A 23,668-nucleotide genomic window follows, 5' to 3' on the forward strand; every position below is an offset into this window, starting at 1 on the left:
TGAGGCTCATCAATGCATACAGTATGTCTCATTTTGTTAAATATTAATTTACTGCTAAAGAAGAAGGAGTCTTCCTCTCTTTCAGCAACTTGGCTGCATTTTCTATGATTTTATGTTGATGAGCTTGTGACCATCATGACTTTGAGAAGACGTTTTGATCTTATCAACTGCATTTGTGCATATATCCTCCTACAGATGGATCAAGACAGGATGAACGTACAGGTTTATAACTCTGCTTGAGCTTCTGTATAGCAGTGTGGGTCTCATGTCTTCTAGAAGCATTCACAGCCAACCCAAAGGCTGCATAGACAGACAGTTGTCTAACATACACATTCAAAAACAGCTACAGTACATGTACATTAACTACATCCTAATGAGATTACAGTGATAGTTGGCCAAGTACTGTAAGTCTGACACCAAAATGATCTGATCATCTTACATTTAAACCAAACAAGCTGTAGAAAATTACAAATTACAATAGAAACAAAATGTTTCGATCAAGCATGCGACACTAATTCAATCTCACTTCTTTTGCCAAATTTAATTGATCAAAACCTGCTTGTGACTGAAGCACACATGCTTTGCTTTTTTAGAGCACTGGTGCTCTAAAAAATTGATGCAGGTGGCGTGTACTGCCCTCCCAAAGCTGTTTTGTACTGACCTGTGGTTGGTTAAAACTGGTTTAGGTTTTAGTAGCAAACGAGTAGAATATGACAAACAAATCCCTGTGTACATTGCACACTTATGAAAGTACTGTAGTACAAACTTCAAATCACATTGGTCCAAGAAACAAAAATGCCTTGAGAGGCAAACAATCTAAAGAACTAAACATTATTATACATATTACAGAGTTAAGAGGTCAGCGACATTTAGGACGCATTAGTTTACTGAACTGTTCAGTACTGAACCAATAAAACTGTGACACTGGCCACTTGATGCTATTTGGTTACAGTAGTTGTCTAGTTCTTCTAATGTGTGTGTAAAGTGTAAGGCAGGGGTTCAGAGTGTGCTGGTCTTTTCCAGTAGCATGTGGCCTTCCTGCTTTAAAATGTGCTCAGAAAGTCGGGCTGCTCTCTCCGTAATAACCGGCGACTTCCTGGAGATGGTAAAAGCCAGTAATTCACACAGATCTGCAGTGTGCATGCAATGGGCTTTCAGGGAACCTACCACAGAGCAATGACACTGACAGTCTAGGCTTTGATAGGCACTTCACCATGACTCTGCACACACACACACACACACACACACACGACCTATTATCAAATCTTCAGTGCTTGCAACTCAGCGCTGCACTTTCTATCTGTAAAAGCCCTGTGTCTTTCATAGCGGGGAGTCGGACTGGAACTTCTGGCTGCGGCAGCGTCAAATCCAATCAGCCAGGGAATCGGGGTCAGAACCAAATGGTCTCTCAAAGGTTGGATGACAAAGATGACAGGAGTAGGGACAAAAGACAGCAAGGAGGGAAAGATGGAGGCTTTCCTACATGTAGTCACCAGAAAAGGAAGTGAGAGAAAAGGAAGGACTCGGGGAAACCTGGGGCAGTGCCTGTTTCCCGTGGTTGAAGACTAGTTTGTGTCTGTCTGTGTGTCTTTGTTACAACTAAAACATTTTAGGTCTCTTTTTTTCTAACCTCTAAAGGAAAGAAACGGTGCTGCTGAATTTTCTGCGTAGTTTGAGTAATCAGCTTATGGACATCATTTCTATAACTTACTTTGTTTCCGATGGCTTTCTTCGGTGGGAAGGTGAAGGTGTCCACTTGTGGAAACTGGGTTCTCAGATGGTTGTGGAGCTCCCTGAACTCCGTGTAACGTCTGTACACATTCCACTCATTGTCCAGGATACGGATGTAGACCTGTGAACACGTCAGACACACCATCATTGGTAAGATTAAGATAACTATAAAAAAATACACCAACAGCACCAACGACAATAAGTGCAGCAGCCATTTTGCAACAGTGCTTCACAAACAATGATGCGATGACTGAAAGTATGACATCCTGTCTTCTTTGCATTTTCACTTAAGAGTACATACTGAAAACACATCACAGAGAAAAAGTCTGTTTAAAAACGTGGCCGTGCTGCCATCATTTCCATGCACCATTAGTTGTTTTATTCAGACTCATGAAAAACAGGGAGAGCGGGAGAGAGCAGAAAAGATGAGCCTATTACAGGATAGGGAAGGATAAAAAGACGGGGAGATTGGTTCCATTTTCACAGAAGAAAACAAGAAATACGGAGACGAAAAAAGGAGACGGAGCAGAATGGTTTTTGGGAATTCAATTTTTAAACACCCGACCAAAGAAACACACAGAAAGAAAGGCACACTGCATCACTGCCAGGCAAACCAAATAATAAACTAAACAAAGGCTACAAATCTAAGCCTGATTTTGAAATGTACCAGGTCCTGTTAAACTCACTTGGTCCAGAAAATGGTTTGATGCTTATTAATTCATACATTTATGTGTGTAGACCTGATTATCAGACCCTGGAACGTCACAAGCTACTAAAATGAATTTGGGTCAAATGACATCTTTAACATAAAGGCTATTTTTTAACTTGCTCGGCTGATTGGCTACACAACAAAACAGCACAAGCCGATACAACAGCGGTCAGTAAAAAGGAAACCTACAGTAAGGCACCTGTATGATCCATGAGAAGTGCTCGTCCAAAAGCAGCTGCATCCCATAGTATGACATTCTGATATTCCCACCCACACCACAAAGCAGTGGGCCAAATGTTTAGAGGGCAGGAACTGAGCAGAGTTTTAATATTTCTCTCAAGATTCTATTGAAATCAGAAATTCTTCGCTCCAAACTTATTAGACATCGGTGATGTCATAAAACGACGTCAGAAGATGATACTTTATAGTACAGTCATAATGTGCAATTTAAACACTCATCTATGGGAAAATGGAGGAAGGAGGAGAGGCTGAGGGAATTCTTTCTAATCATACAGTCTATTTGAGTCTTTCTGCCTGGGTTATTAAAGCTTTATCTATAGAATCATAAGTACATACATTTTCACTTACATCCAATTGTAGACTAAATAAATCCCAGGAAAACAACCAGTAAAGTAAGGTCCTGATGGATCTATTACTACTGTAACATCAATTTTAGAATTGTTTCATTGGTCGTGTTTACTTTTCAGAGAGTCACTGTTTCGGACTGAAAAATTCTGAAAGGCACTTGTATGAAGAGCAGATGCATGAGAGTCAAGGCCTGAATCCAGTGAATGACAGTAGCAGCTGACAAGATGGGATCAGACAAGACCACTAATGGATTGAAGATCTGTCATTTCAGCACTTAATGCATATGTCTGACCTACACGAGCACAACTAAGTTTGTAGGAACTATTTTTTTGGCAAGTTACGGAACCAGGTGATGTCTGACTGTGTGTGTGTGTGTGTGTGTGTGTGTGTGTGTGTGTGTGTGTGTGTGTGTGTGTGCTCTGTGGCATTTTCTGATCAAAGCCATTGAGACAAAATTTACTTATCATAATCAATTGGAAGAACCAAGGTTCCCTGTATGAACCATTTACAGAAGTAAAAAATCACACATTGAACATTTTTCTGAAACATTCAGATTCCTTCCTCAATTAAAACCTGGCTTGAGCCGTGCTGTAACCTGTTTTCAACACTAAATGTCTTTAAATGCGACATGTCACACACTCTTCTCTCTGAAATGTCCTGTTTAAGCTGTGCAGACAGAACCAGAATCTTTAATTCCATAATTAATCAGACATCAAATGGCTCCTCATATACGATGGTATAAGTACAGCTAGCCTAATCCACTTAACGCCGTCTCACTGGCATATTTATTTATGGCAACGCATTAGCTTCTGCAAACAGCTACCAGGCTCGCTCCTCCTGACTAATCACAAAAAAGTCCTTTATTATCTCTCACAATAATCTTTGTGACAGCCAAACTGCAGCCTCCTTGAATATTTCAGTTCTGATGCTTTGATATCGCCAATAAAAGCTGTCTTCAAACAGGCAGAGGGCCTCTAATCATGGTTTAAAGGTGCCTCATGGAAAATTGTTAATGGATTTTTGGCCTGCGTTAAAAGCTTGACTGTGATGGACCCAGTCCTATTGTCAGCGTTTAAATTAGTTATGAGAATATCTAACAAAGCATAATCGTCTGTTTGATGAAAACATAACCTCACTGAGTCAACTTAATAATATCCCCCTTTTACTGCTTATGTATAAGTCATTTATGACGTGTGTGTTTGTTTGTGTGTGTGTGTGAGTAATTCTCTCTTCTTATTGTGGAAATTTGCTGCCTTCAGGCCGTATTTCAGCCAAATTCAAAGGTCAAGAAAAATACATATGCATCCGCTCAGTAACAACATGAAACAAGATGTATATTTAATTTTTTCAAATCTACTAAATGCAATGCAGAATCGGAGCGCTGTTTCCTGCACAATTAATTACAATCATTTACAACATCCCTGCAAAAACAAAGCGTCTAAGTAAATATTATTATTATTGTTAGCCTGGATGAATTCTTACTAACCAACAGCAAATAAAAAAATAAGAGGAGAAAAGAATCACAGGAGTATGTGCAAATATATGTGTCCTTTGTCCTCCCACAACATTTACATAGTCACACACCTCAGCGTCCACAAACTAGCTTAAGGCCCACATAAATTTACAGACAATGCATGATTCAAAGATTCCAATTGTGTGTGTGAAATGTGGGAAGATGTTCCGGCACCTGATGGAAACCTAGATGCAGCAGATGAGAACATGCAATACTTCAAAGAAACTGGCCACGCATCGCCGTGTTTTTTTTTCCCAGGGTAACGGAAACAACGCAACAGCTTCCTGAGGGAAAGTGTTCAAGTGCGTATGCTGCGAAATAAATACGGAGATGAAGATCTGAAGCGAGAAGTCTATGAACGGGGTAATTGTAGCTTTTCCACAGCTTGACATTTAACTGCATCTATAACCTAAGGGGATTCCAACGTGCAGGTAGAACTAGGTGTAGTCATCACAGCTGACGACTTGCAGAGAAATGCCGAAGGATAATGATGTCTCTCTGTCTCTCTCTCCGAGACGACCCTGGTCTGTTGTTCTCCCATCTGACAGCCAGGCTAACTGTAGGAGCTCAGACTGTGGAAAAAGCTGTGTGCAAACCCATTTCCAGCACCGCAGGAGTCCCATACAAAGAGCCCTCTTGCTCACATCGCAGTTGGAAGACTATGCAAATGCCAGACACAGTCACAAGATGGCTGACATGTTCGACGAACAATGTATGAGATCAGACAAATATCTGGTGTTTGGAGATAGTTACTGTGTTCTGCATTAGCATTCAGTAATGACGGTTATAATTTACAACACACTTTAATAATATTATTAGTAATATAATACCCAAAATATCTACTATAGCGGAATAACTGGTGAACAATTAACACAACCGTGGTGCCAGCTCTCGAAAGTACTTCAGCACAGTATTGCTTTGAAACTAAAGCCAACATGTTTTCATGCTAAAGTTTATAAAAACATTGTCCATGTGAGACTGGTCACATTAGTTCTGCATTCAGTTTGCATTCAAACTATTACCTGGGCCAAAAGATGGCACTGGGACTATAAAACCCTACACTAGATTATTTGAAGAAGAAAAAGGAGGCGTTCTGCAGGGGGTGCTCTGCATTTAACGCATCCCCTGGGGGAGCAGTGGGCTGCCATGCAGGGCGCCTGGGGAGCTAGTGAGAGGTGTCTTACTCAAGGACACACCTGGAGACGAGACTTCAGTGTTTGGCTTCCCTGACTTATCCTTTTCTGTATGTACTGAGCTACCACGCCACATTAGAATTAGTCATTCAGAACAGAATACAATAAAACAGAATAGAATCCTAACTAAACCACTCTCAGTCATCACAGATTTCATGGTGTTATAGATGCTTCTAATCAACAATCCGTCGAATACGTTGTAAATGACAATGGGGTCCATTTCTCTTCTCATGCAGTGATTAACTCAGCTCTTTCAAATGGGTCAGTCAATATGCTGAATAGGCTGAAAATCTGCCAGTGGGGTTCTGACTACAGCTACTGTAACTGCATCGGCACACTACAAAAACTAGGCCAACTGACAGTCTCAAGTCTGCAGCCACTGATTTGTTGCGTTACGGTGGAGCTGGAAGAAGCCAGAGGATTCCCAACGTGTGACCCTGCACAAAAAAACGACAATCCGTTTCAAATAAGTTGATATATTTCAGTGTGGTGGCGGAGCCACCAACAAAACCATCTCACTTATTTAAAAATGAAGAACAAATGCTGACGTCCCCTTAATCGAAAGAGTAAAATCTTATGAATTACTGGTTAACAAACCAGAAAATGAGGACAGGGCAGAGGATAGACAAGAACATTTAAAAGGCAGTAAGGGTAAAGAAAACCACAATAAAATGGGACAATAAAAAAGAATGTGTGAGAAAAAAGGCACCATGAGTAAAGCCTGAATATGAAAGGGTGATTATTGCTCTGACTGCACTACAGGAATTTATTTTAGAGCTGTCTTGCTTCTGACATCTTGCAGAATTAGATACTTTGAGGAGAGGAGGCAGAGGATGCAGATGAGGGAGAGATGAGAAGAAAGTGGGTTGAGAAACAAGAATGTAGAACGGAGGTCATACTGGTTATATTCCAGCTGAACCTTTAAGGAAATAAATCAGAAAATAGGTGCAAAGGCAAAGATGGAAGGTGAGGATGGAAAATGATCCAGGCATTTTTATGAGCAGGCTTGCTTTTAAATACAAGTGGATAATTGGCCGGGAAATGAACTTCTGATTGAATGACTGCATGCACAACATAATGAAGAAAGAAACCAACTGCCAGCATAATTGTGTGCTGAAGCAACGGGTGGCGTTCAAATCAGAATAATCCAAACTCCATTGTTTTATAGCTAAGTTGAAACTAAAACAGCAACAGAGCTGCTGCAACAAACACGAGCCGACTACAACTTGTAATGAGTATTCTTTATGGCTGATGTGGTTAAAACAAGCTCCTCACAAATAGAGTATATAACTATAAAGGCTGACACAATTATTTACAATATTATAGATACATTATTTTTGTTTCTTACTTTTGCAGCAAGTTTCTTTGTAATGACACATATACAGAAGTGGCAAAGAACTGGTGGCACAGTTTTGGGCACACCTGGGTTCACTTTATGAACTACAGTACATGAACAGGAAATAAAGAAACAATAAATTGTTGCACCCTAATGAAATAATAGTTAGTAGCTCCTTCTTTGGCAGTTATCACAGTGTGCAAACAATTACTGTTGACAGCAGTGTGCTCCTGATTTAGGGGCTTCATGCTGCAGGTTGCACCATTCTTTCATTGTTCATTCAGTTGAATATACATGCATTTGCAGACAGGGAGCTGATCTGTCCAAAGCACTTGGTAATATACAGTATACACATATAATATCATGTTAGAGATATTACATATATATTAATAGTGAAATTAGTTCAGTACACTCAGGTTGATTGTGCCAATCTGACGTCACCCATATGACGGACAATCTTGTCTGACACCGGTCGTGTAGAGGTGTGTGTGATTATGTTGTAGCATTTGTATATAGTTAGCACTAGAATAATCAAGCTAAACATAGATGGCTGTGCTTAAGTGTGACACGCTCTGGCGCGAGTGCACCGCTGCATCCGGAGAGGGAAATGTAACAGCCCGCTTAATTACGTCTGGGCAGCTGCTGTTCTTGTTAATAAAATATCACTTAACTGTCAGTTACAGTGACGTTGTTTCAGAAGCAGCCTGCTCACAAAAGCAACTCAACGATTAGCAACAAGAAAATTTCTAAGGCAGGAAACTGTCACTACACATCCGGATATTACATTTATATTCATATGAGTTAAAATTTTTACAATGCTTTACAAAACGCAAATGAATCCACAGTTGATTAGATACTGTACATCCCTATTAAGCATAAGATTTATATAAATGCATAACTTCAAGGTCAGAAACAGATCTGGCTGTTATAATCAGTAATTAGAGGCTTTGACTCTTACTGTATGAGTCTCATTCATTAAAACAATGCACAGTATGCACTTCACTGCATTCAGACAATGTTCATTAAAAATATGCAGCTCTCAGACACGTATAGCAGAATGTTTTTTAGTAAGAGACTACCAATGGCCCTGAACAGCGCTGCCTTTGTCTCCATTGGGACGTCGCTGTCAACAAAGTCAACTGCAGCAACAAAATAATCTAATATAAAATAATAATAATAAATTATCAGAGGAAAAAAAAAGATGTTTATGACTCTTAAATCCTATGCATTTGATTCTTTTGCTGTTTTCTTAGCGAAAAAACATGTTTTAAAGAGGTGTTTAAACTGTTTTACAAAAGACTTGATCTTGATACGTTTTTTTTCAGAAATACATATTAACAAACTGTAACAGTAGCACTGACAATGTTAGTTCTGAATCTTAGTTTACTTTGTTTCCCTTCACTTCTTTTAGTCTGTAAACAGTGAAAAACATAGTTAATATTTCAAGGAGGATTCCTCTCATTAAAATGTAATAACTGCACAGGCAGGAGCGTTACTGACTGAACACCAAAACATATATTTTTGTCAAAAACCCAATGTCCTAGAGAACCCTTTATTAAAAAATACTGTTAGAAATAAGCAAATGTCACCACTAAGTATATACTAGTGTTTGTGCAAAAATGTTCCTGAAAACAACAGTGTCAGGAGAGAAGAAGAGAGAGAGCTTATCATCTAAGACGTATGATATAGTATTATTAAAAATGATTGAAAACATGTAAAAATAGGTCTTGAAACTCTCCTTTAGTCATTGATACAGCAGATGCAGTAAGTTCTTCTCGACCAACGCGTGGTAATGAGAAAGACTTTAAGTGTTGAAGCCTTGAAAGAACCGTCTAAAGCCACAGTGCGACAAAGCACTGCAGCACTTATCTCTGTCTTTTATCGCGATTGCTTCCCTAACTCAGTTCCCTTTGTCTCCCACGACAATCTCCTGTCAAGTCCCGGCTTCCCACTCCTCCTCGTGCACTTCGCTAACAACTCAGTCACGACTGGAGCGCCTTCCTCCGTCGCTTAATGGCCGCACATAGTAAGAAAGCCAGTGAGCAAATGATTGAATTTAGGGGAGGAGAAAGAAGGATGTTGAGCCATGAATGGGACAGAAAGACAGGGACGGGGGAGTGGATTGATGGAGAAAAACAAAGCAGGGAGGGAGAGGAGGACAATTACGCATACAACAAAATGTGTAGATACTGTATAAATTGAGTGACAAACAAGAAGAGCAGAGCTGAGGGAATGTGGGGAAGGCTGACAAATAATATCCCAACCCATGATCTAATCACATGCCTTGGGGCTAAAGCCAAGATGATCACAGTCCCTTGAAGGGACAATACCTTCACCAGTCAAATCCTGATTCCACCACTGCTATCCCCACGGGGAGCCAGGGCTCATCACAATGCCATTCCAGCTGCCAACGACACATCTTTGAAGATTTTAGGGTAGGGTGGCGCGGTTCAAGGGAGGAAGGGGACCTGCATGTAAATAGACTGCAGCACTTATCAGCAGAACAATGGCGAAACCCAATAAACAGGTAAAAGGCAGCGAGCAGCAAAATGAAAAACTGAAACAGGCCCCATTACTCCAAATTATAGGCTGTTAAAAGAACCCTGGGCTTTATACCAATCCAATGTGGCTTTATAGGCTTACAGTGAGTGTACACAGTAAAAGCTTCATACACCGTCGTGCAGTGCGAGTCATAATGTTAATAAAAGGAACATTTTTTTATATATCTGAAAGGTGTAAATGTCATTCGGTGATGATGGCAGAGACTGTGTTTTGTACTAGACTGCAGTGCAGTGAGATAAGGTGTGTTTGCGCTGTATAAGTTTGTCTCAAAGTGACACGACAAGTTAAATAAGCAAAAATTGTGCATTAACATGCTCGTAAGTTCAGATAGTTCGGAGCCTGAGACGGAAAATGCTGTAGCCTAGTCAGACAAAAGCGCAGTCATGCTTTTTTTCCCCCGTTACAGTTTTAAATTAAAATGGAAATGTAATGTTACACGGATGCTGAATGCGATGATGCAGACATGTTGCAGTAGTTAAACCAGTCTTTGTTCCTTCCTGAATGCATTTAACGTATGACTGATGCATGCAAGACCAAGACAACGATTGTTATCATCGTCATCATTGTAGAACATTCCTCATCGGCGTCATTAGCATAATAGTCATCACCATCCCGCCATTATCATAACCATAATTATTCACATGTACATCCTCACCCAATCAGATGTCTGCTCGTGCATGGCAACACACCGACATGCTGCAAAAAATGCACAGAGCTCATCAGCATCATCTAAAAGCGGAAGACCCATCCATCTTTGAATGCAACGCGGCACATGCACACAGCTATGCGCGCCGAAAGTTCACATTAATACATATGGATGGATTATCTCATCTGCATTGCTAAAGCAGCCCATCATCTCGCTGTCTGAGCCTCTGGCTAATCAGAAAAACTCACACTGAGCAGGCCTGGACGTAAGGCTTACTGCCTCAGCAGTCACAAGTCGCCCGAGTTTACCCAGCGCTACTCAGTAGCTAATGCAGAAATTAAAGATAGTAGCACATTTCTCCCATTGCATTTCTCTTGGGGGTGGCAGTCCGACGCAGGCAGCGGTGCACATGTCTAAAAGCATGTCAGGAAGGAGCTCTCAATAATTCATTGAGTGCTTGATTTATGTGGTTTCGTATGGTGTATTTTAAAGGCTTTAGTAAAGCTTTGCAGGGCACAGGGAAGCCAAGGATGGTTTATGTAACTGCTATTAATTGGGGTGTCTTGTTCACTCTCTTTCTTGCAGATCCACACAAAAAACGTTATACTTACATATTTGTTCTATGCATAAAGAGGAGAATCTGGAGAAGAAAACAATATAAAGACATATGCACATGCATTGGCAGTGTGTCTTACATATGAACATTTCCTACATGTTTATCCAAGTCCCTGTAAAATTTAGAATAGGATTTGAATTCTTTATTCTTATTTGTATATATAAAGCAGTTAAAACCTGCAAACATTAGTACCATCCTTCCATCACAATGCTTAGTTGTCAGACTGCAGGTCTACTTGTGATTCTGTAAATGTAAGTCTGTAAATGTAAAATGGGAGTCAGCACCTGCAGATGGAAAAAAGCTTCACTCCTGTGAAACCAGTGCAGAGTTCAAGTTTGAGAAGCAGACACCCTCTTTACTTTTAAGACAAGGCTTAAAACGTTCCTCTTGAGAAAGATTTAGAAACCGCTCAGGTCACTCTGAATGAACCATCCAGTGTTTCTAGAGACTCTCCGTTCTTACTCCTCAAACCTAACACATGCCTGTGTCTGTGCTTACCCCTAACGATGGGGCATGAAAAAGTTATCTGGGACCACAAGGTCCCATAGGTGATCTTATGAGAGGAAACTATAGTTCAAAAAAACCCAATGAAACTTACAAAGCAAAAGAAAGGGAAAAGGAAGAACCTATTGGAATGAGAGAGACAGAGAGAGAAAACCCTCCAGCGTTAAACCAAGCTACTGTAAGACTGCAAAACAATGCACAGCACCACCTTACTATCTAGAGCGTGTCCTCTCTGTGTCTCCAGGTCACCGGCCTGGCCTTTTGCACCCACAGCATCTCTATGACAACCACCAGTCCATCACAAGACCAGTTTACAGCTAAGCCACTGTGGAATGGACTCATCATTTAATGTTCCTCATGCCCCATCAACCTTAATAAAGCCTGATGCCACATGGTCAAACATGGATATAGGCCATGATAAAGAAGGGCATTACTTTGATTTCAACTGATTTAAATGTTTCTGTGAGTGTAAGAGTGGAATGTTGCTGCATGTGCATGAGTGAAAGCTTGAAAACTCAAACCGCTGCTTGAGATAATGTTTATAATCCTGTTGCATTGCATTTCATGAGTCTCTGTGGGCCCTGATTATTACTCTGGTCAAGGATGCGACACAGTAACTGCTGAAAGGCTACAGTAGCTAGCGTTCCCTACTGGTCAGACCAGCCAAGTGTGTCTAACACCTGATCAGAACAGGTATTATGACATTCACCATTCGGCCCAAAGCAGCTTTGTTCCGTCTGGCAACAAACCCCATCTGGCTTTAAGGTCTCATTAGCTACAACAAAGGGGGCACACTGAACAGCTTCACATCACCACATGCACTGTTGTGCTGTTACCAGAGCACAAGAGAAACACTTCCTGTCAATACATGAGACAGACAGAAATTAAATGCGCATCAACAATAGCAAATGTTCTAGAATGTTTATGGGCTGAATGCAAATTAGATGTAGAATTGATTAAAAACTGTGAACCTGTTACTACAATATTGTTTACCACTAATGCTGAGACTGAAAGAGTTCGAAAGTACAGTGTTAAACACCTAAAAAAGGCAGAGAAAAAAGTTACTGTAATTATTTATTTAAAATAAACTTAAAAAATACTTTCACTATGCAGATTCCTATTTCTTTGAGCTTTGAAGGACTGTAATTCATCTTCTAGGTACATATTGGTATTTTTCGTTGACAATTTCCATCATTTTAATTGACAAACCTGATGGCCCCAATTTGGCTTCATACCCTGTTCTATTTAATGGCTGTTCTAATTTTTGGTTATTTTTTTTACAACTGAAAAACCAAAATTATTAAGTCACCTCTACTGCTCAAAATAAGGCTGGTCCTATTATTCCAGCTGAATATAAAGCCTTGGTTCAAATTAAAAGGCTGGAAGCTAATGTGGCCAACGCTAAGATGCGAGGAAAACAGGCTTTAGTAATGTGGCATTAATCAGCACATCCACACTAGTCTCACAACACAAGTATGTAGCTACAGGCCACAATATATTACCACTCAGACCGGAATAAAATACTTTCCTATTTTTCATAACTTGGGTCAATTGCATAAACTATATGGTGTTAAAACGGATCTAATCTCTGGTTATGCAACTGTTGCTGTCAAATCAAAATGTGTTTTTTAACATCTCACTTGGCTGCATTTGCACAAATTGCCTGTCATGCTTCTTTTGCATCTGAGAGTAAATGACTAAAAAAGTGAACCTGCTGTAGCTGATGGATGCACGAGTGTACACATATCTGAAGAAATGAGAATTTGTTGTGAATAGTTAGGGTTTTTTTTATTCTGCTGAAAAAAACAGCAAAGGAGTCTATTAGGAGTTGGTGTCAAATTAAATGTGTGATTCATTGTTGTTGGCAAATTAATGTGGAGGTGGGAGGGTGCCACTTGTTTGTCCTCAAGCTCATTGCCAAGAGTAACACCAGACTCCCTACCTGTCCAAGAATGGAAAATCATAGAAGACTGATAAAAGAGCGAGAGACCCAACTTAAAATATTGAAAAAGGATAAAAGGGCAGCTGTGTAAAGTAGTAGGAGAAGGAAACGTGGAGAGATGGATGATGATAAGCAGCTAAAGTCATCAAAAGGGCAAGAAACACCAAGTTTATTGAACTCAACCTTTAACACAACATTCAGCTGAAACACTGAGGAAAAACATGGAGGTGACTTGTCTGGAAATTCTGGACAATAAAACTTTAATTCACTAGCTTTAATTCACTAGATTCCAGCAGCTTCTCTCTCTTTATCTCACGCAAAGATGTGTCTTGGAATGTTTGTGTATGTCCCTCCTACTAGGTTCGATGGCATACAGTAGATATCAAACCCACTAAACCAGCATTGGTGGGTTCTCAATATAGTTTTCTGTAAAAGCTTGAACCTTATCTTTTGTTCTGTTGTAGTTTGCCTCGATCTCCAAAGTCTTTTGTCATTTGTTCTCAGCAGATTATCTCTAATGCACACACACATACAAATACTATGAGCTGCTAGAATAATTAGAATAACAAAAGCACAAAACCAAGTGATAAAAGACCAAATTCATCAGTCTCTGACTTCTTCTCCATCTTTGTGACTCCTATCATACATCCACAGGCCCCATTTTGCTTTACAGCAGATGCAAGTCAGTGGAATATGAATCTTTAAAAAAAATGGGCTGTGACTCTGGAGGGAAGCAGCCATTTAAGAACACACACCATGTGAGAATTGGTCGTTAGATCTGTTTTTCCATCTCTGGTTTATTTAAGCAGGAGCTGTTAGTGTGTATTTTCAGCCACAAGGTTGCTGTGACCTGACTTGGGCTCCAGCTTTTAAAATCCCATTCACTCTCCAAGCCTCCCCCAAAACCCTCTCTAGGTTTTGCTATGGCTCATTGCGCTCATCATTGGTTCAATTTTGCAAGTTTATGCATGTGTGTGCAGAAAAGAAAAAAAGACAGAAAAAGACTGAGAAAACAGCTTGGGACCTGCTTCGGGTGTTTTAAAGAGACCCCTGCCTTCTCCCCTTTTAATAGTCTCAAGTCTTAAAGATTGTTGGCTCTGAGTTCGTTCACCATAACAACCTCACCTTAACAACAATGACTTCTATAACCTTGGCCATCCATTAGCCTGTCTAAGAACAAAAGCTGTATCCATAGGGAGCCATTAGACGAATATAGCTCTGGGAAGGGAAGTGTCCAATACACCAGATGGGCTATGCTTTCTTCCAGTTCCAGGGCTGGACAGCAGCATCACAGAGACCACTACTGAGATGGGAAACTAGGCTAAAACCATGCAAAACGTGGAAAATGTTCAGGTTCCGCGTTGGAGTTGAGCCACAAATGTGCAGTTGGACATTGATTGGAGTCCAGAGCTTGGCTGATATTTGCAAATATTGGGCACACCAAGAAGAACTACTATCATATAGTGTTTACTTTATTTGAAATGAATGAGTCATCTTCGCTCAAGATAACAATGACCCTTGGTACATTTTATACGGATCTCAGTTACACATGTCCACGCTGGAAATAAAGCATAAACTAACCACATGCAGAACACCTGGGTTTTACTCAAGGGGCACTAGTATGGTTGTTAATGAGGATGCTGTTTTGTTTGTCCTAGTCAGATTTATTTCTGCTGATTCAGGTCTTGTTGACTGATTAATATACCAGATAACCCAGGAGGCCAATAAAATACTGACTTCTACTTAAGGTGTTTACATTAAAGAAAATGGGCTTTAGAACTTTTTTTATCCAGCTGGTTTGCAGACTCTTCACGACACTCATTTCTGGCATATAACAAGTGATCAAAGTTAAATGACCATGTGGGTTTAATTGTTTAATTGCTTCTGAATATAACAGTACTCTTTATATACTGTATATATCAATATCATGCTAACACATGATAATATGTTAATGGAACTTCAAATCCTCCAAAGCGAACTGACCCGGCAGCATCATTATGATGCACATAATGTACTTGTGGGTCCTGCTACATATATAAGCTCCCAAATTGTAGGGAACAGTTCACTTTCCTACACTTTACTGCAATTTAAATGATTTCTACAGAGTATTTTCACACAACCACAGCCAAAAATGTCCCATCTCATGAATGCAAGTTTTGTAATGTTTAAAAATTAGGAACAAGAGAAATGTTACAAATATTTAATTTGCCCTCACCTGTCTGTCCTCTCAATATATATAACAAACATCACATACAGTTGCCCAACAGCTTTGCTCAAGCCCAACTTGTGAATTTACATTTTCTAATATGTATAAGTTGAGCTTGGCACAGTTCAGCAACCAGTAAATCCCTGACTTCCAGTTAGAGCTGGGGATGTGACACCTGTCTGCTTCCATCCAATGCTGCTTTGGCTTGACTAACATTACAGATGTACAGTCCCTCCTGGCTATAAAACAGACACCAGCACAATGTGTGAGCATGTGTGCACACACTGATCTGTATTAAAATAAGTCTGCACAGTATGTGCCTGCACATTCATGTACAGTATGTGTTACCCTGTAACTGTATCCGTTTCAATTAATCCGAATTTACAGGCATGTAGGTAAGGTTCCAGTAAACTAATTTGTATGGTACCACTACACACGTGTGTTTATGTGTGTGTTGTTGTGGGTCCGTCTCAACAGGCTGAAGCAGGTAACTGAGTGTCTGCGCGTGTGCATGTTCCTGTCTTTCTGTCTCACAGCAGACGCTAGGGGACAGCTGAGGTGTAACACATTGTTAATGTGACAGACACAGTGAAACAGTCACAGAGGGAATGAGCCAATGTTGTCTACCTTGCTCAATAACTTGACAGATGCAAGAAGAAGCAGCAGTTTGGTTTGTTAAGCGACTCTTGAGTCCAGTTCCCAACACACCTTACTTAGAGTACAGTACCTGGGCCCAAAGCTCAGGACCCACTCCTCTAGTGCTATTAGCACTGGCATAAACGCTGCAGGTTATAAGTCAAATGTAGCAGCTGCAACAGGTCAGTAGTCTGGAATTGATTTAAAGTATAAAGGCAACTCTGCTGGAAGACTGACAAAATGACAAAGGGCTGTCATGGTAAATGACAAAAGATCAGCACAGAAATACTAAATAGACTCTCTTAGCTGCTGTTCTGCTACTAGTTACTAGTTTGACCACTTAAGAAGAAGGAAAAACCCTGCATGCTAATTAAAACTGATGATGAAGTATTAATGCAAACTTGTTAATGTATGCTAATGCTAATGTATAATTATTTCAGAGTGTGCTCATTTGTTCCTTTATTCTGTGGCTTAATGATCCTTAATGATCTGCTCGAAAATCCTTTTTGCTTTATTGCACTGTTTGTATTTTAATAAAAGCGATCGCCAAAAAAACAGTACAATATATCTTTTGTCTCCTGGGAAGAGTTTGCCGTGAACATAACATATCTGGCACAGAATAAATCAATCCATTCTGACTAAGCGCCTGTATTTTCCAGTTTGGCTTAGTAAAGAACGACATGGTGAGAGACAGGTATTATTAGTGTAGGTACCTGATAGACATGGTAAGCATTGGCAGCTCTGCCCTGCAGGAACACAGAAGGGATCCACACGTTGATGAGAGCACGATGAGCCCTGAGTGGAAAAGAAACGACAAACGTTGCTGCCGTTGTCGTCATCATCATCATCATTATCATTATCACTGGCAGTAGTAACATCAACAGTGTGTCAGCATTATACTTAGACAGCGACAGAAAATTACAGCTCACTCTGGTAAAACACCTCAAAATCTAATTTGGCTTCTAATTCGAAACTTAAGGGTGCAACAAATGAATGAATTAACAATTAAATTTGAGGACATATTTTTACATGGCGGCAATTTTAGCTCTAGCAAGATACAAAACATAGTAAGTGGAAAGACTAAAATAAGAGTTAATAAAAGAAAAACTGCTCACGTCTCAAAATCTGACAGGCTGGGGTCATCTGATGTCTGGCTTAAATCACCTGGAACCTGGCGAGAGGGCGAAAGTGAAACAACATTCGTTAGAACCTGAATAAATACAGCGTTCAACATCACGGTGATGTTGAGATTAAAAACACAGAAAAACTGGCCATGGTTTAATGGATGATATATTTAAGAATTTATCTAAAAGAAGAAAGTCCTACCGTTTCCTAAAAGTACTGCATACTGTACAGTATGTGCAGTTTATGTGTGTTTTGTGTTATTGTGTGTATGAGTTAATCAGCCCAGTTATTTATTTCACACTTTGCTTCAAGGTCCCTTGAAGAAACCACATGACCAGACCCAGATGTTGGCCTCCTGGATAAATGCGTGTCTGCGTGTGCCTGTTACAGCAGTGTGTGGCTTCCTTACATCCCTCTTATCCAGAGCTATCCGCTTTTCCCACAGAAGGTATTTAAACATGGAGGAATAAAAACACTGTCACACAAGCCACAAAAGCGGTGTCTGGAGCTGCCAGCAGTCACACACGCCGAAAGTAACGGAGGAGCATTGTGATGCGATAGACGGTTGTGTGTAAAGGCAGAGAGAAAGTCACCGAGGTTTGTCATCGGCAGCAGCTCACCCAAGCTGGAATCGTGCCATAATCAGGACACACACATGCACATGTGCACACACTCACAAACTGAGCAGTCCAGCAGAGGAGGGCTGAAGCTGAGGGATAAAAGGTCTTATCTTCAGCCTGGGGCTCCCATTTCTGCCGCTGTATCAACTCCCACTATGGACAGTGAGTATTTTTTGGAGAGCTTCAAGCTCTCTTGAGCATGACCAGATGTTGGTGCTCTGTTTGTGCTAGTTGGCACTTTAGAGGATGACTTTGAAAGTACCAGGAAGAGGTACATTTTTTGATTATTATTTGTTTAAGAGGAACGTTAGCCTTAGCAATGGCAGAACAGTAATCAAAACACATACAGGTGTTAATGACCTTAGCGGCCAATATACAATATTTCATTTCCAAAGTATCTCTGACAATAGGAGTGCACAAGAAAAATGACACATGGGAGGAAATACTGGCAGAGAGCCGACAGGCAGCTGCAGATCTGTGCAAAAACAAACAGACAAACGGGGGCAAGCGGAGAGGAAAATCAAACAAACTCACTACGCTGAGTTAAGAAAATGTCACACTGACAAGGACGACAGGAGGAAAAAGGGAAGAACTGTGAAAAAAGGAAACGAGAGCGGGACGTGTGCACGTGTGCGTATCTGGAGACACTCACTGGTCCTCTCAGGTCAATAAGTTCCTGTCTCATCTGGACAATGAGGTGGTCCTTGGCCATGAGGGAACGGTACAGGCGCTCATTAAACTCTATCAGCTCACCATGCATCTCAGCCACCTGCAGCACAAACAAACAGTCACAGTGTTTAAAACACAAGACACAACTGCATTACATGAAACAACAGAACAAATATCATATGGTGCATTGTTAATATGATGAATGCACATCTGAAATACAATTCTCAGGTTGCATTTAATAACAAAAAAGGCAGAAGCACCCCAGGTGACAACTAATGGAGCCTGACAGCAGGACAGATTCTGGGAAACAGGAAAAACCCTTGACAGAGATAGGAGAGAAAGGGGCGAGAGACAATCATAGACAGAAGGAGAGAGACTGAGGGGTGAAGCCAGTTCATATCCTAAGCAGTCAGACTCCTGGCAGCCGGCTAATCAATTGTCTTCAGCTTTAACTAATCTTGACATGGTGTTATTCACACATGGGTGTATGTGTGTGTTCGCAGAAATATGGCCAAGTTATTGTGTGTGTGTGTGTGTGTGTGTGTGTGTCTGTGTGTGTGTGTGTGTGTGTGTGTGTGTGTGTGTGTGTGTGTGTGTGTGTGTGTGTGTGTGTGTGTGTGTGTGTGTGTGTGTTCCCCGGCCTGTCTGCCTAACTAGGCTGGACAGCGTGGACAGGTCTCTGTCAGGAGACTGACACCTGTGACACACACTGCGCTGTATGGAGGACACCTGCTGTCATGACCGCTTCAGCAGGCGCGGTGCCCGGCTGACAGGCGAGCCGAGCGGCTGCTCCGACACCGACCTACATACATTAACTTATTCACACCCCATTTAGGAGAGCTCGCAATGAAATAAAGGAGAAAAACGTACCTAACCGTAATAAATACGTTACGTTGTAACTATAATTTAACACCACAATACCCGACTGAAAACCAAAACATATGGAACACAGACTATTCTGAAAGCACCAGAAAGGTAAAATACTGTAAGTGAAAGGCTACAGCTGCAGCTGCCTCCCTTTGCAGCTTTAAATGTTTATTGATCATCTCTAGTTGCTTGCTTTAAAAGGACCAATGCTCTGTAATTCTTTGTCTTTAAGTTTTGGTTTTAACGTTGAATGTTAATTCTTTTCCACCGTAACGGGAACATTTAGGAAATCCAGGTGTTGCATCGTTTTCGGGCCCTCAGGCCACTTCTGCTTTAGAGTCTCTCCCAAGCACATTGACATTACAGGAAGAACCAGAAGTTGAGCCTGTGATTAGTGGTCAACTCGCCCTCCCTGCTCCTCCTGAGCCATAGAATACAATAACAGCTGAAATCTGGGGTGTTTACACAGCAGGTGTTGGCACCGTCGTCAGATTCACTTCTTTCAGCTAAGCTAGGTTAAATGACTGCAGATAGTAGCCTTAACATTACCAAACAGGCATGAAGATAAATTGGATTGCCCCATAAGCGTTATGCTTTGACAGAAGAAGAACAATCCCTTACGTTGGCAATGCAAAAATATTTTGTAATATGAATGTTATGATAACAACGCAGAATTGTGTCGCGCATCGCGCCAAATCATGCCGACCTTCACATTTAATTAATGTTTTCCATTTTCTAAATACTCTCAATTCACTTTATCCCTATGGTATAAAAGCAGATTCTAATTTTCAGTTTCCATGACAACCCTATTTTAAAAACACAGGAAGCAAGGCTACCTCATCTCTGGAGCAGACTGCCTCTGGGCCAAACAAACATTTCTTCTTGTAGAAATTCAAATAGGAATGCCCCCTGTTGGGCCAAACTGTGAAAAGGTACACATGGTGAAAACCTACTAATATGTTCAAACGGAAATAAGTGAAAAGAGTAGTGATGAAATAGATTATGATGAATTGTACAGTGTGTGAGGACCGTTATAAGAGTCTTAATTATCATTTGCTGTATTTACAGTACACTACAAGGCCACAGGAGCAAAGAAACAACCCAGTGACGTCTTACAATACGATGACACAAATGACTTTTTCTTCTAGATAAATAGACTCCAGAGTCATTCGTATCCTCGTTTCACAAGGTCTCGTGTGTCTGTCTTTGGGTCTCAGCTCAGAAGTTGTGCAGTAAATAACAGAACTAACCGATTTGTCCGGTTGATGAGGATTGTGTTCATGTGACGCTATACAGTATGAATAAAACTGCTTCAAACCATCTGGCCCCAGTTAATTGCCTGCTCTATTACTTTTTATCTCAACTGACTTAAGGAGATTTCACTGTCCACACTCAATACCTACATGATTCCAAACAGTAAAGACGTTATCGCGATCAGACACAGTCACGCTGCACGAAAATAAAACACAGCAGATGGAAATTTAAAACATAAAACATAACCAACAGTCAAAAATTAATCCATAAGCCTGCCATCGCAATGCTCCCGTCTTATTTAAAGTAATCCCTGTTTATTTAAAAAAATTGTGCATTGTAAAGTACAGTCTGTGCCAGGGACCAAACGACCTTCTGTCATATTCAACTCAAAGAACATGAAGTGGTTACAGACTAAAACGCAATGTGTGCTCGACGTGGCAGCAATTCATCACCTCTATTTATTCAGCCGCCACAACTCTTAACTAGGACATTATAAAAGAGGGAATTAATTTTAGGCGTGAAGAAACCCAATTAATTCTCAGTGAGAGGAAAGCTAATCAGTTTGTCGTTCCCTATCCGTGCATGTGTGTGTTCATTTGCTTGTACAGTATTGTATGCGTATGCCAGTGGCCGTGTGTGTTGCTTTGCACTAATTCTACACAACAGATGCTGGTCTACATTAAGCTGTGGCTGCGTGGTCATGTGCTAACGTCCCCAGTTTGTTAGAAGCGGTCAAGTTCATCATGTCTGCTGGTGTAAACACTGGGTCATTAAGAAGCAAACACGGGGTTTCACTGTTCATTCAACGTCCCGTGTGATGGCCATTAATCAGCTGTGTCATCCTAGTCTGCAGAGGCCACCCAAAGGCTCACCTCAGGCATGTACGAGTATAGGCAGGAAATGGGTTGGTCACTGTGAAATGGGAAGCGCTGTGATCGGTACATTAACAGAGTAACCTACAGGGCGCTGTCAGAAAACATCAGGTTTAAAGTTCAGCTTAACTGAAGAATTGACTACAAATGACTAGAAAATAAGAAGAAAAGAACATAAGCCGGAGTAGATTTGTTAAACAAGTCAGAGCAGCTGAAGCCAGAACGCCTACAGCTCCTTCAGGTACAGTAACAGCCTATGCACAGCCTTGAAGCAGTGGCTGTAAGTGGCCGCATGCTTTACAGGGCCCCTACATGCAAATGTGACACAATCGACTGCAATGTTCTGCTTGAAAACACTAGACAAGCAGCATCAGCGACTCCAAGGTGCCATGTAAAATCTATGACCACCGGAACTGACCTGACCACGATTATAATATCAGATTAACAATGACAAAATAAATAAACAATTACAAAAATTATGTTAAGGATCTTCTGCTAAAACATTTCAGCTCATGCTCAGCTCAGTATTACTTTTATATATTCATAAATTAGATTTGTATCCACACTACATGACACTTATGAATAAGATGCTTTCCATTACAGCCGTCTGTGGTCTGCAGGGCTAATTTTGCCTGATGCAAGTCTTAGCGCTGCTGGAGTCATCGCAACCACTCACACTGCAACAAACACACAGACAATAACACAATGCCATATCTTCCATCACTACTTTCCTCTATCTATACAAAACCTCTTTGCGCCTCTTTCTATCCTTTCCCTCAGTGAATGATCTGATCTAAACTGCGCTAAGCTGAGCTGGCCTGAATAAAAAGGCTAAAAGAGCGCAGGGTGATGCCCCAAACAAAAAAATACACAGAGAGAGACAGGGAGGAAAAAGGGAGAACAAGAACAGCAGGAGCATATCTGACCCAAAACCTTATAAGCCTAATTAAATGGGCATGTGTGATAAGTGAGGTGGAGCAAAATGAGGTCAAGAGCTGAGAGACAATATAAAAAAACATGTTTAGATGGATGAACCAGGGGCAAAAAAAGGACAGAGAGGGAAGGAGAAACATGACGTACAGTAGGTGCTTAGGGGTCCCAACATCTGTAACATCTGTAGATGCAAACAGATCTAAGCCACCCACACACAACTTATTCTAAACCTACTTGTACAGGGCATCATGCATCACAAGGCCTGTGGAACAAACACACTTGACAATGAGCCCGCTCATGTGCAGTGATGTGACATAAAAAATACTGTACCAGCACAGTGTTCTCAGTGTTGGTATCACAGCTTGTACTGTCTCTTACAGGTCAGGACAGCACATGAAAGATACTTTCATCTCTTTTTATTCGCGGCAGAAGAGAGACCCAGTTGCAGACTATCAAAGGTTTGTTTAAACTGGGTGAGACGTCAATCACAATATGGCTAATACTGGGTTATTTTGTCCTTCTAAACGCGGTGCGTGTCTCAATCTGCGTCTCTGACTCATTTCTGCACAGCTGCTACTAAACAGGAAGAGACACAGCAGAAAAATTTAAAGCACGGGTGTGAGAATCGACCAATATAGACGCCGCAAGCTGTGCTGTCCACTCTAAACTGAGGTGAAAAAAACAGAGAGGCAGAGCTGAGTTACGAAGTGTGAGCACATGAAAGTGGCAGATGGACCAATAGAAATAGCAGAAATGGGAGTTTATAGAAAAGTCTGAAACTGGTCCATGGTACAGACGTAACTCTTTGTCACATCCATGAGCACTTGGATCACACGTTTGGCTGTGTAGTATTACTGTGATGCAGTGATGACAATGTTAAAACTACAGTCTGTACAGTCTGTCATCCTTTTGATTATGAGACACTTTCGTCACATGCAGATGGACTAATTCCTATTTTAGTGAGAAAATGTTTTGGCTCCGGATAAGATTACATTTGCATTCAGTCCCTTCCATTTTCCAGAAACTATATTTTAATATTCACCGACAGGACAGGACAGTGAGTCTCAGTTAGAGGATTATGTGAGCTACAGTAGTCGTTATGGATTTGTGGTATTTAGCCGAAGGACTCTAGTCTGTGATTGAACA

At 40.8% G+C, this 23,668-nt stretch overlaps 1 protein-coding gene across 3 annotated transcripts in view; it reads right to left on the reverse strand.

Moving 5' to 3' along the window:
• The window catches only part of snx29 (sorting nexin 29), an 81,863-nt gene that overhangs the window by 11,970 nt on the left and 46,225 nt on the right, over positions 1-23,668 (reverse strand). For 2 of the 3 annotated variants that reach the window (XM_029134979.3, XM_055504255.1), the window contains 4 exons: positions 18,580-18,696; positions 17,298-17,353; positions 16,896-16,977; positions 1,712-1,852 (listed from right to left, as the gene is read on the reverse strand). In XM_029134979.3, coding sequence (XP_028990812.1) covers positions 1,712-1,852; positions 16,896-16,977; positions 17,298-17,353; positions 18,580-18,696 — 396 coding nt within the window. Of the gene's footprint in view, positions 1-1,711; positions 1,853-9,400; positions 10,919-16,895; positions 16,978-17,297; positions 17,354-18,579; positions 18,697-23,668 lie in introns of those variants that run through there. The other variant, XR_005897004.2, reaches the window with a different exon arrangement.

Source organism: Betta splendens, chromosome 19 (assembly GCF_900634795.4).
Source record: "Betta splendens chromosome 19, fBetSpl5.4, whole genome shotgun sequence".
Lineage (NCBI taxonomy): Eukaryota > Metazoa > Chordata > Actinopteri > Anabantiformes > Osphronemidae > Betta > Betta splendens.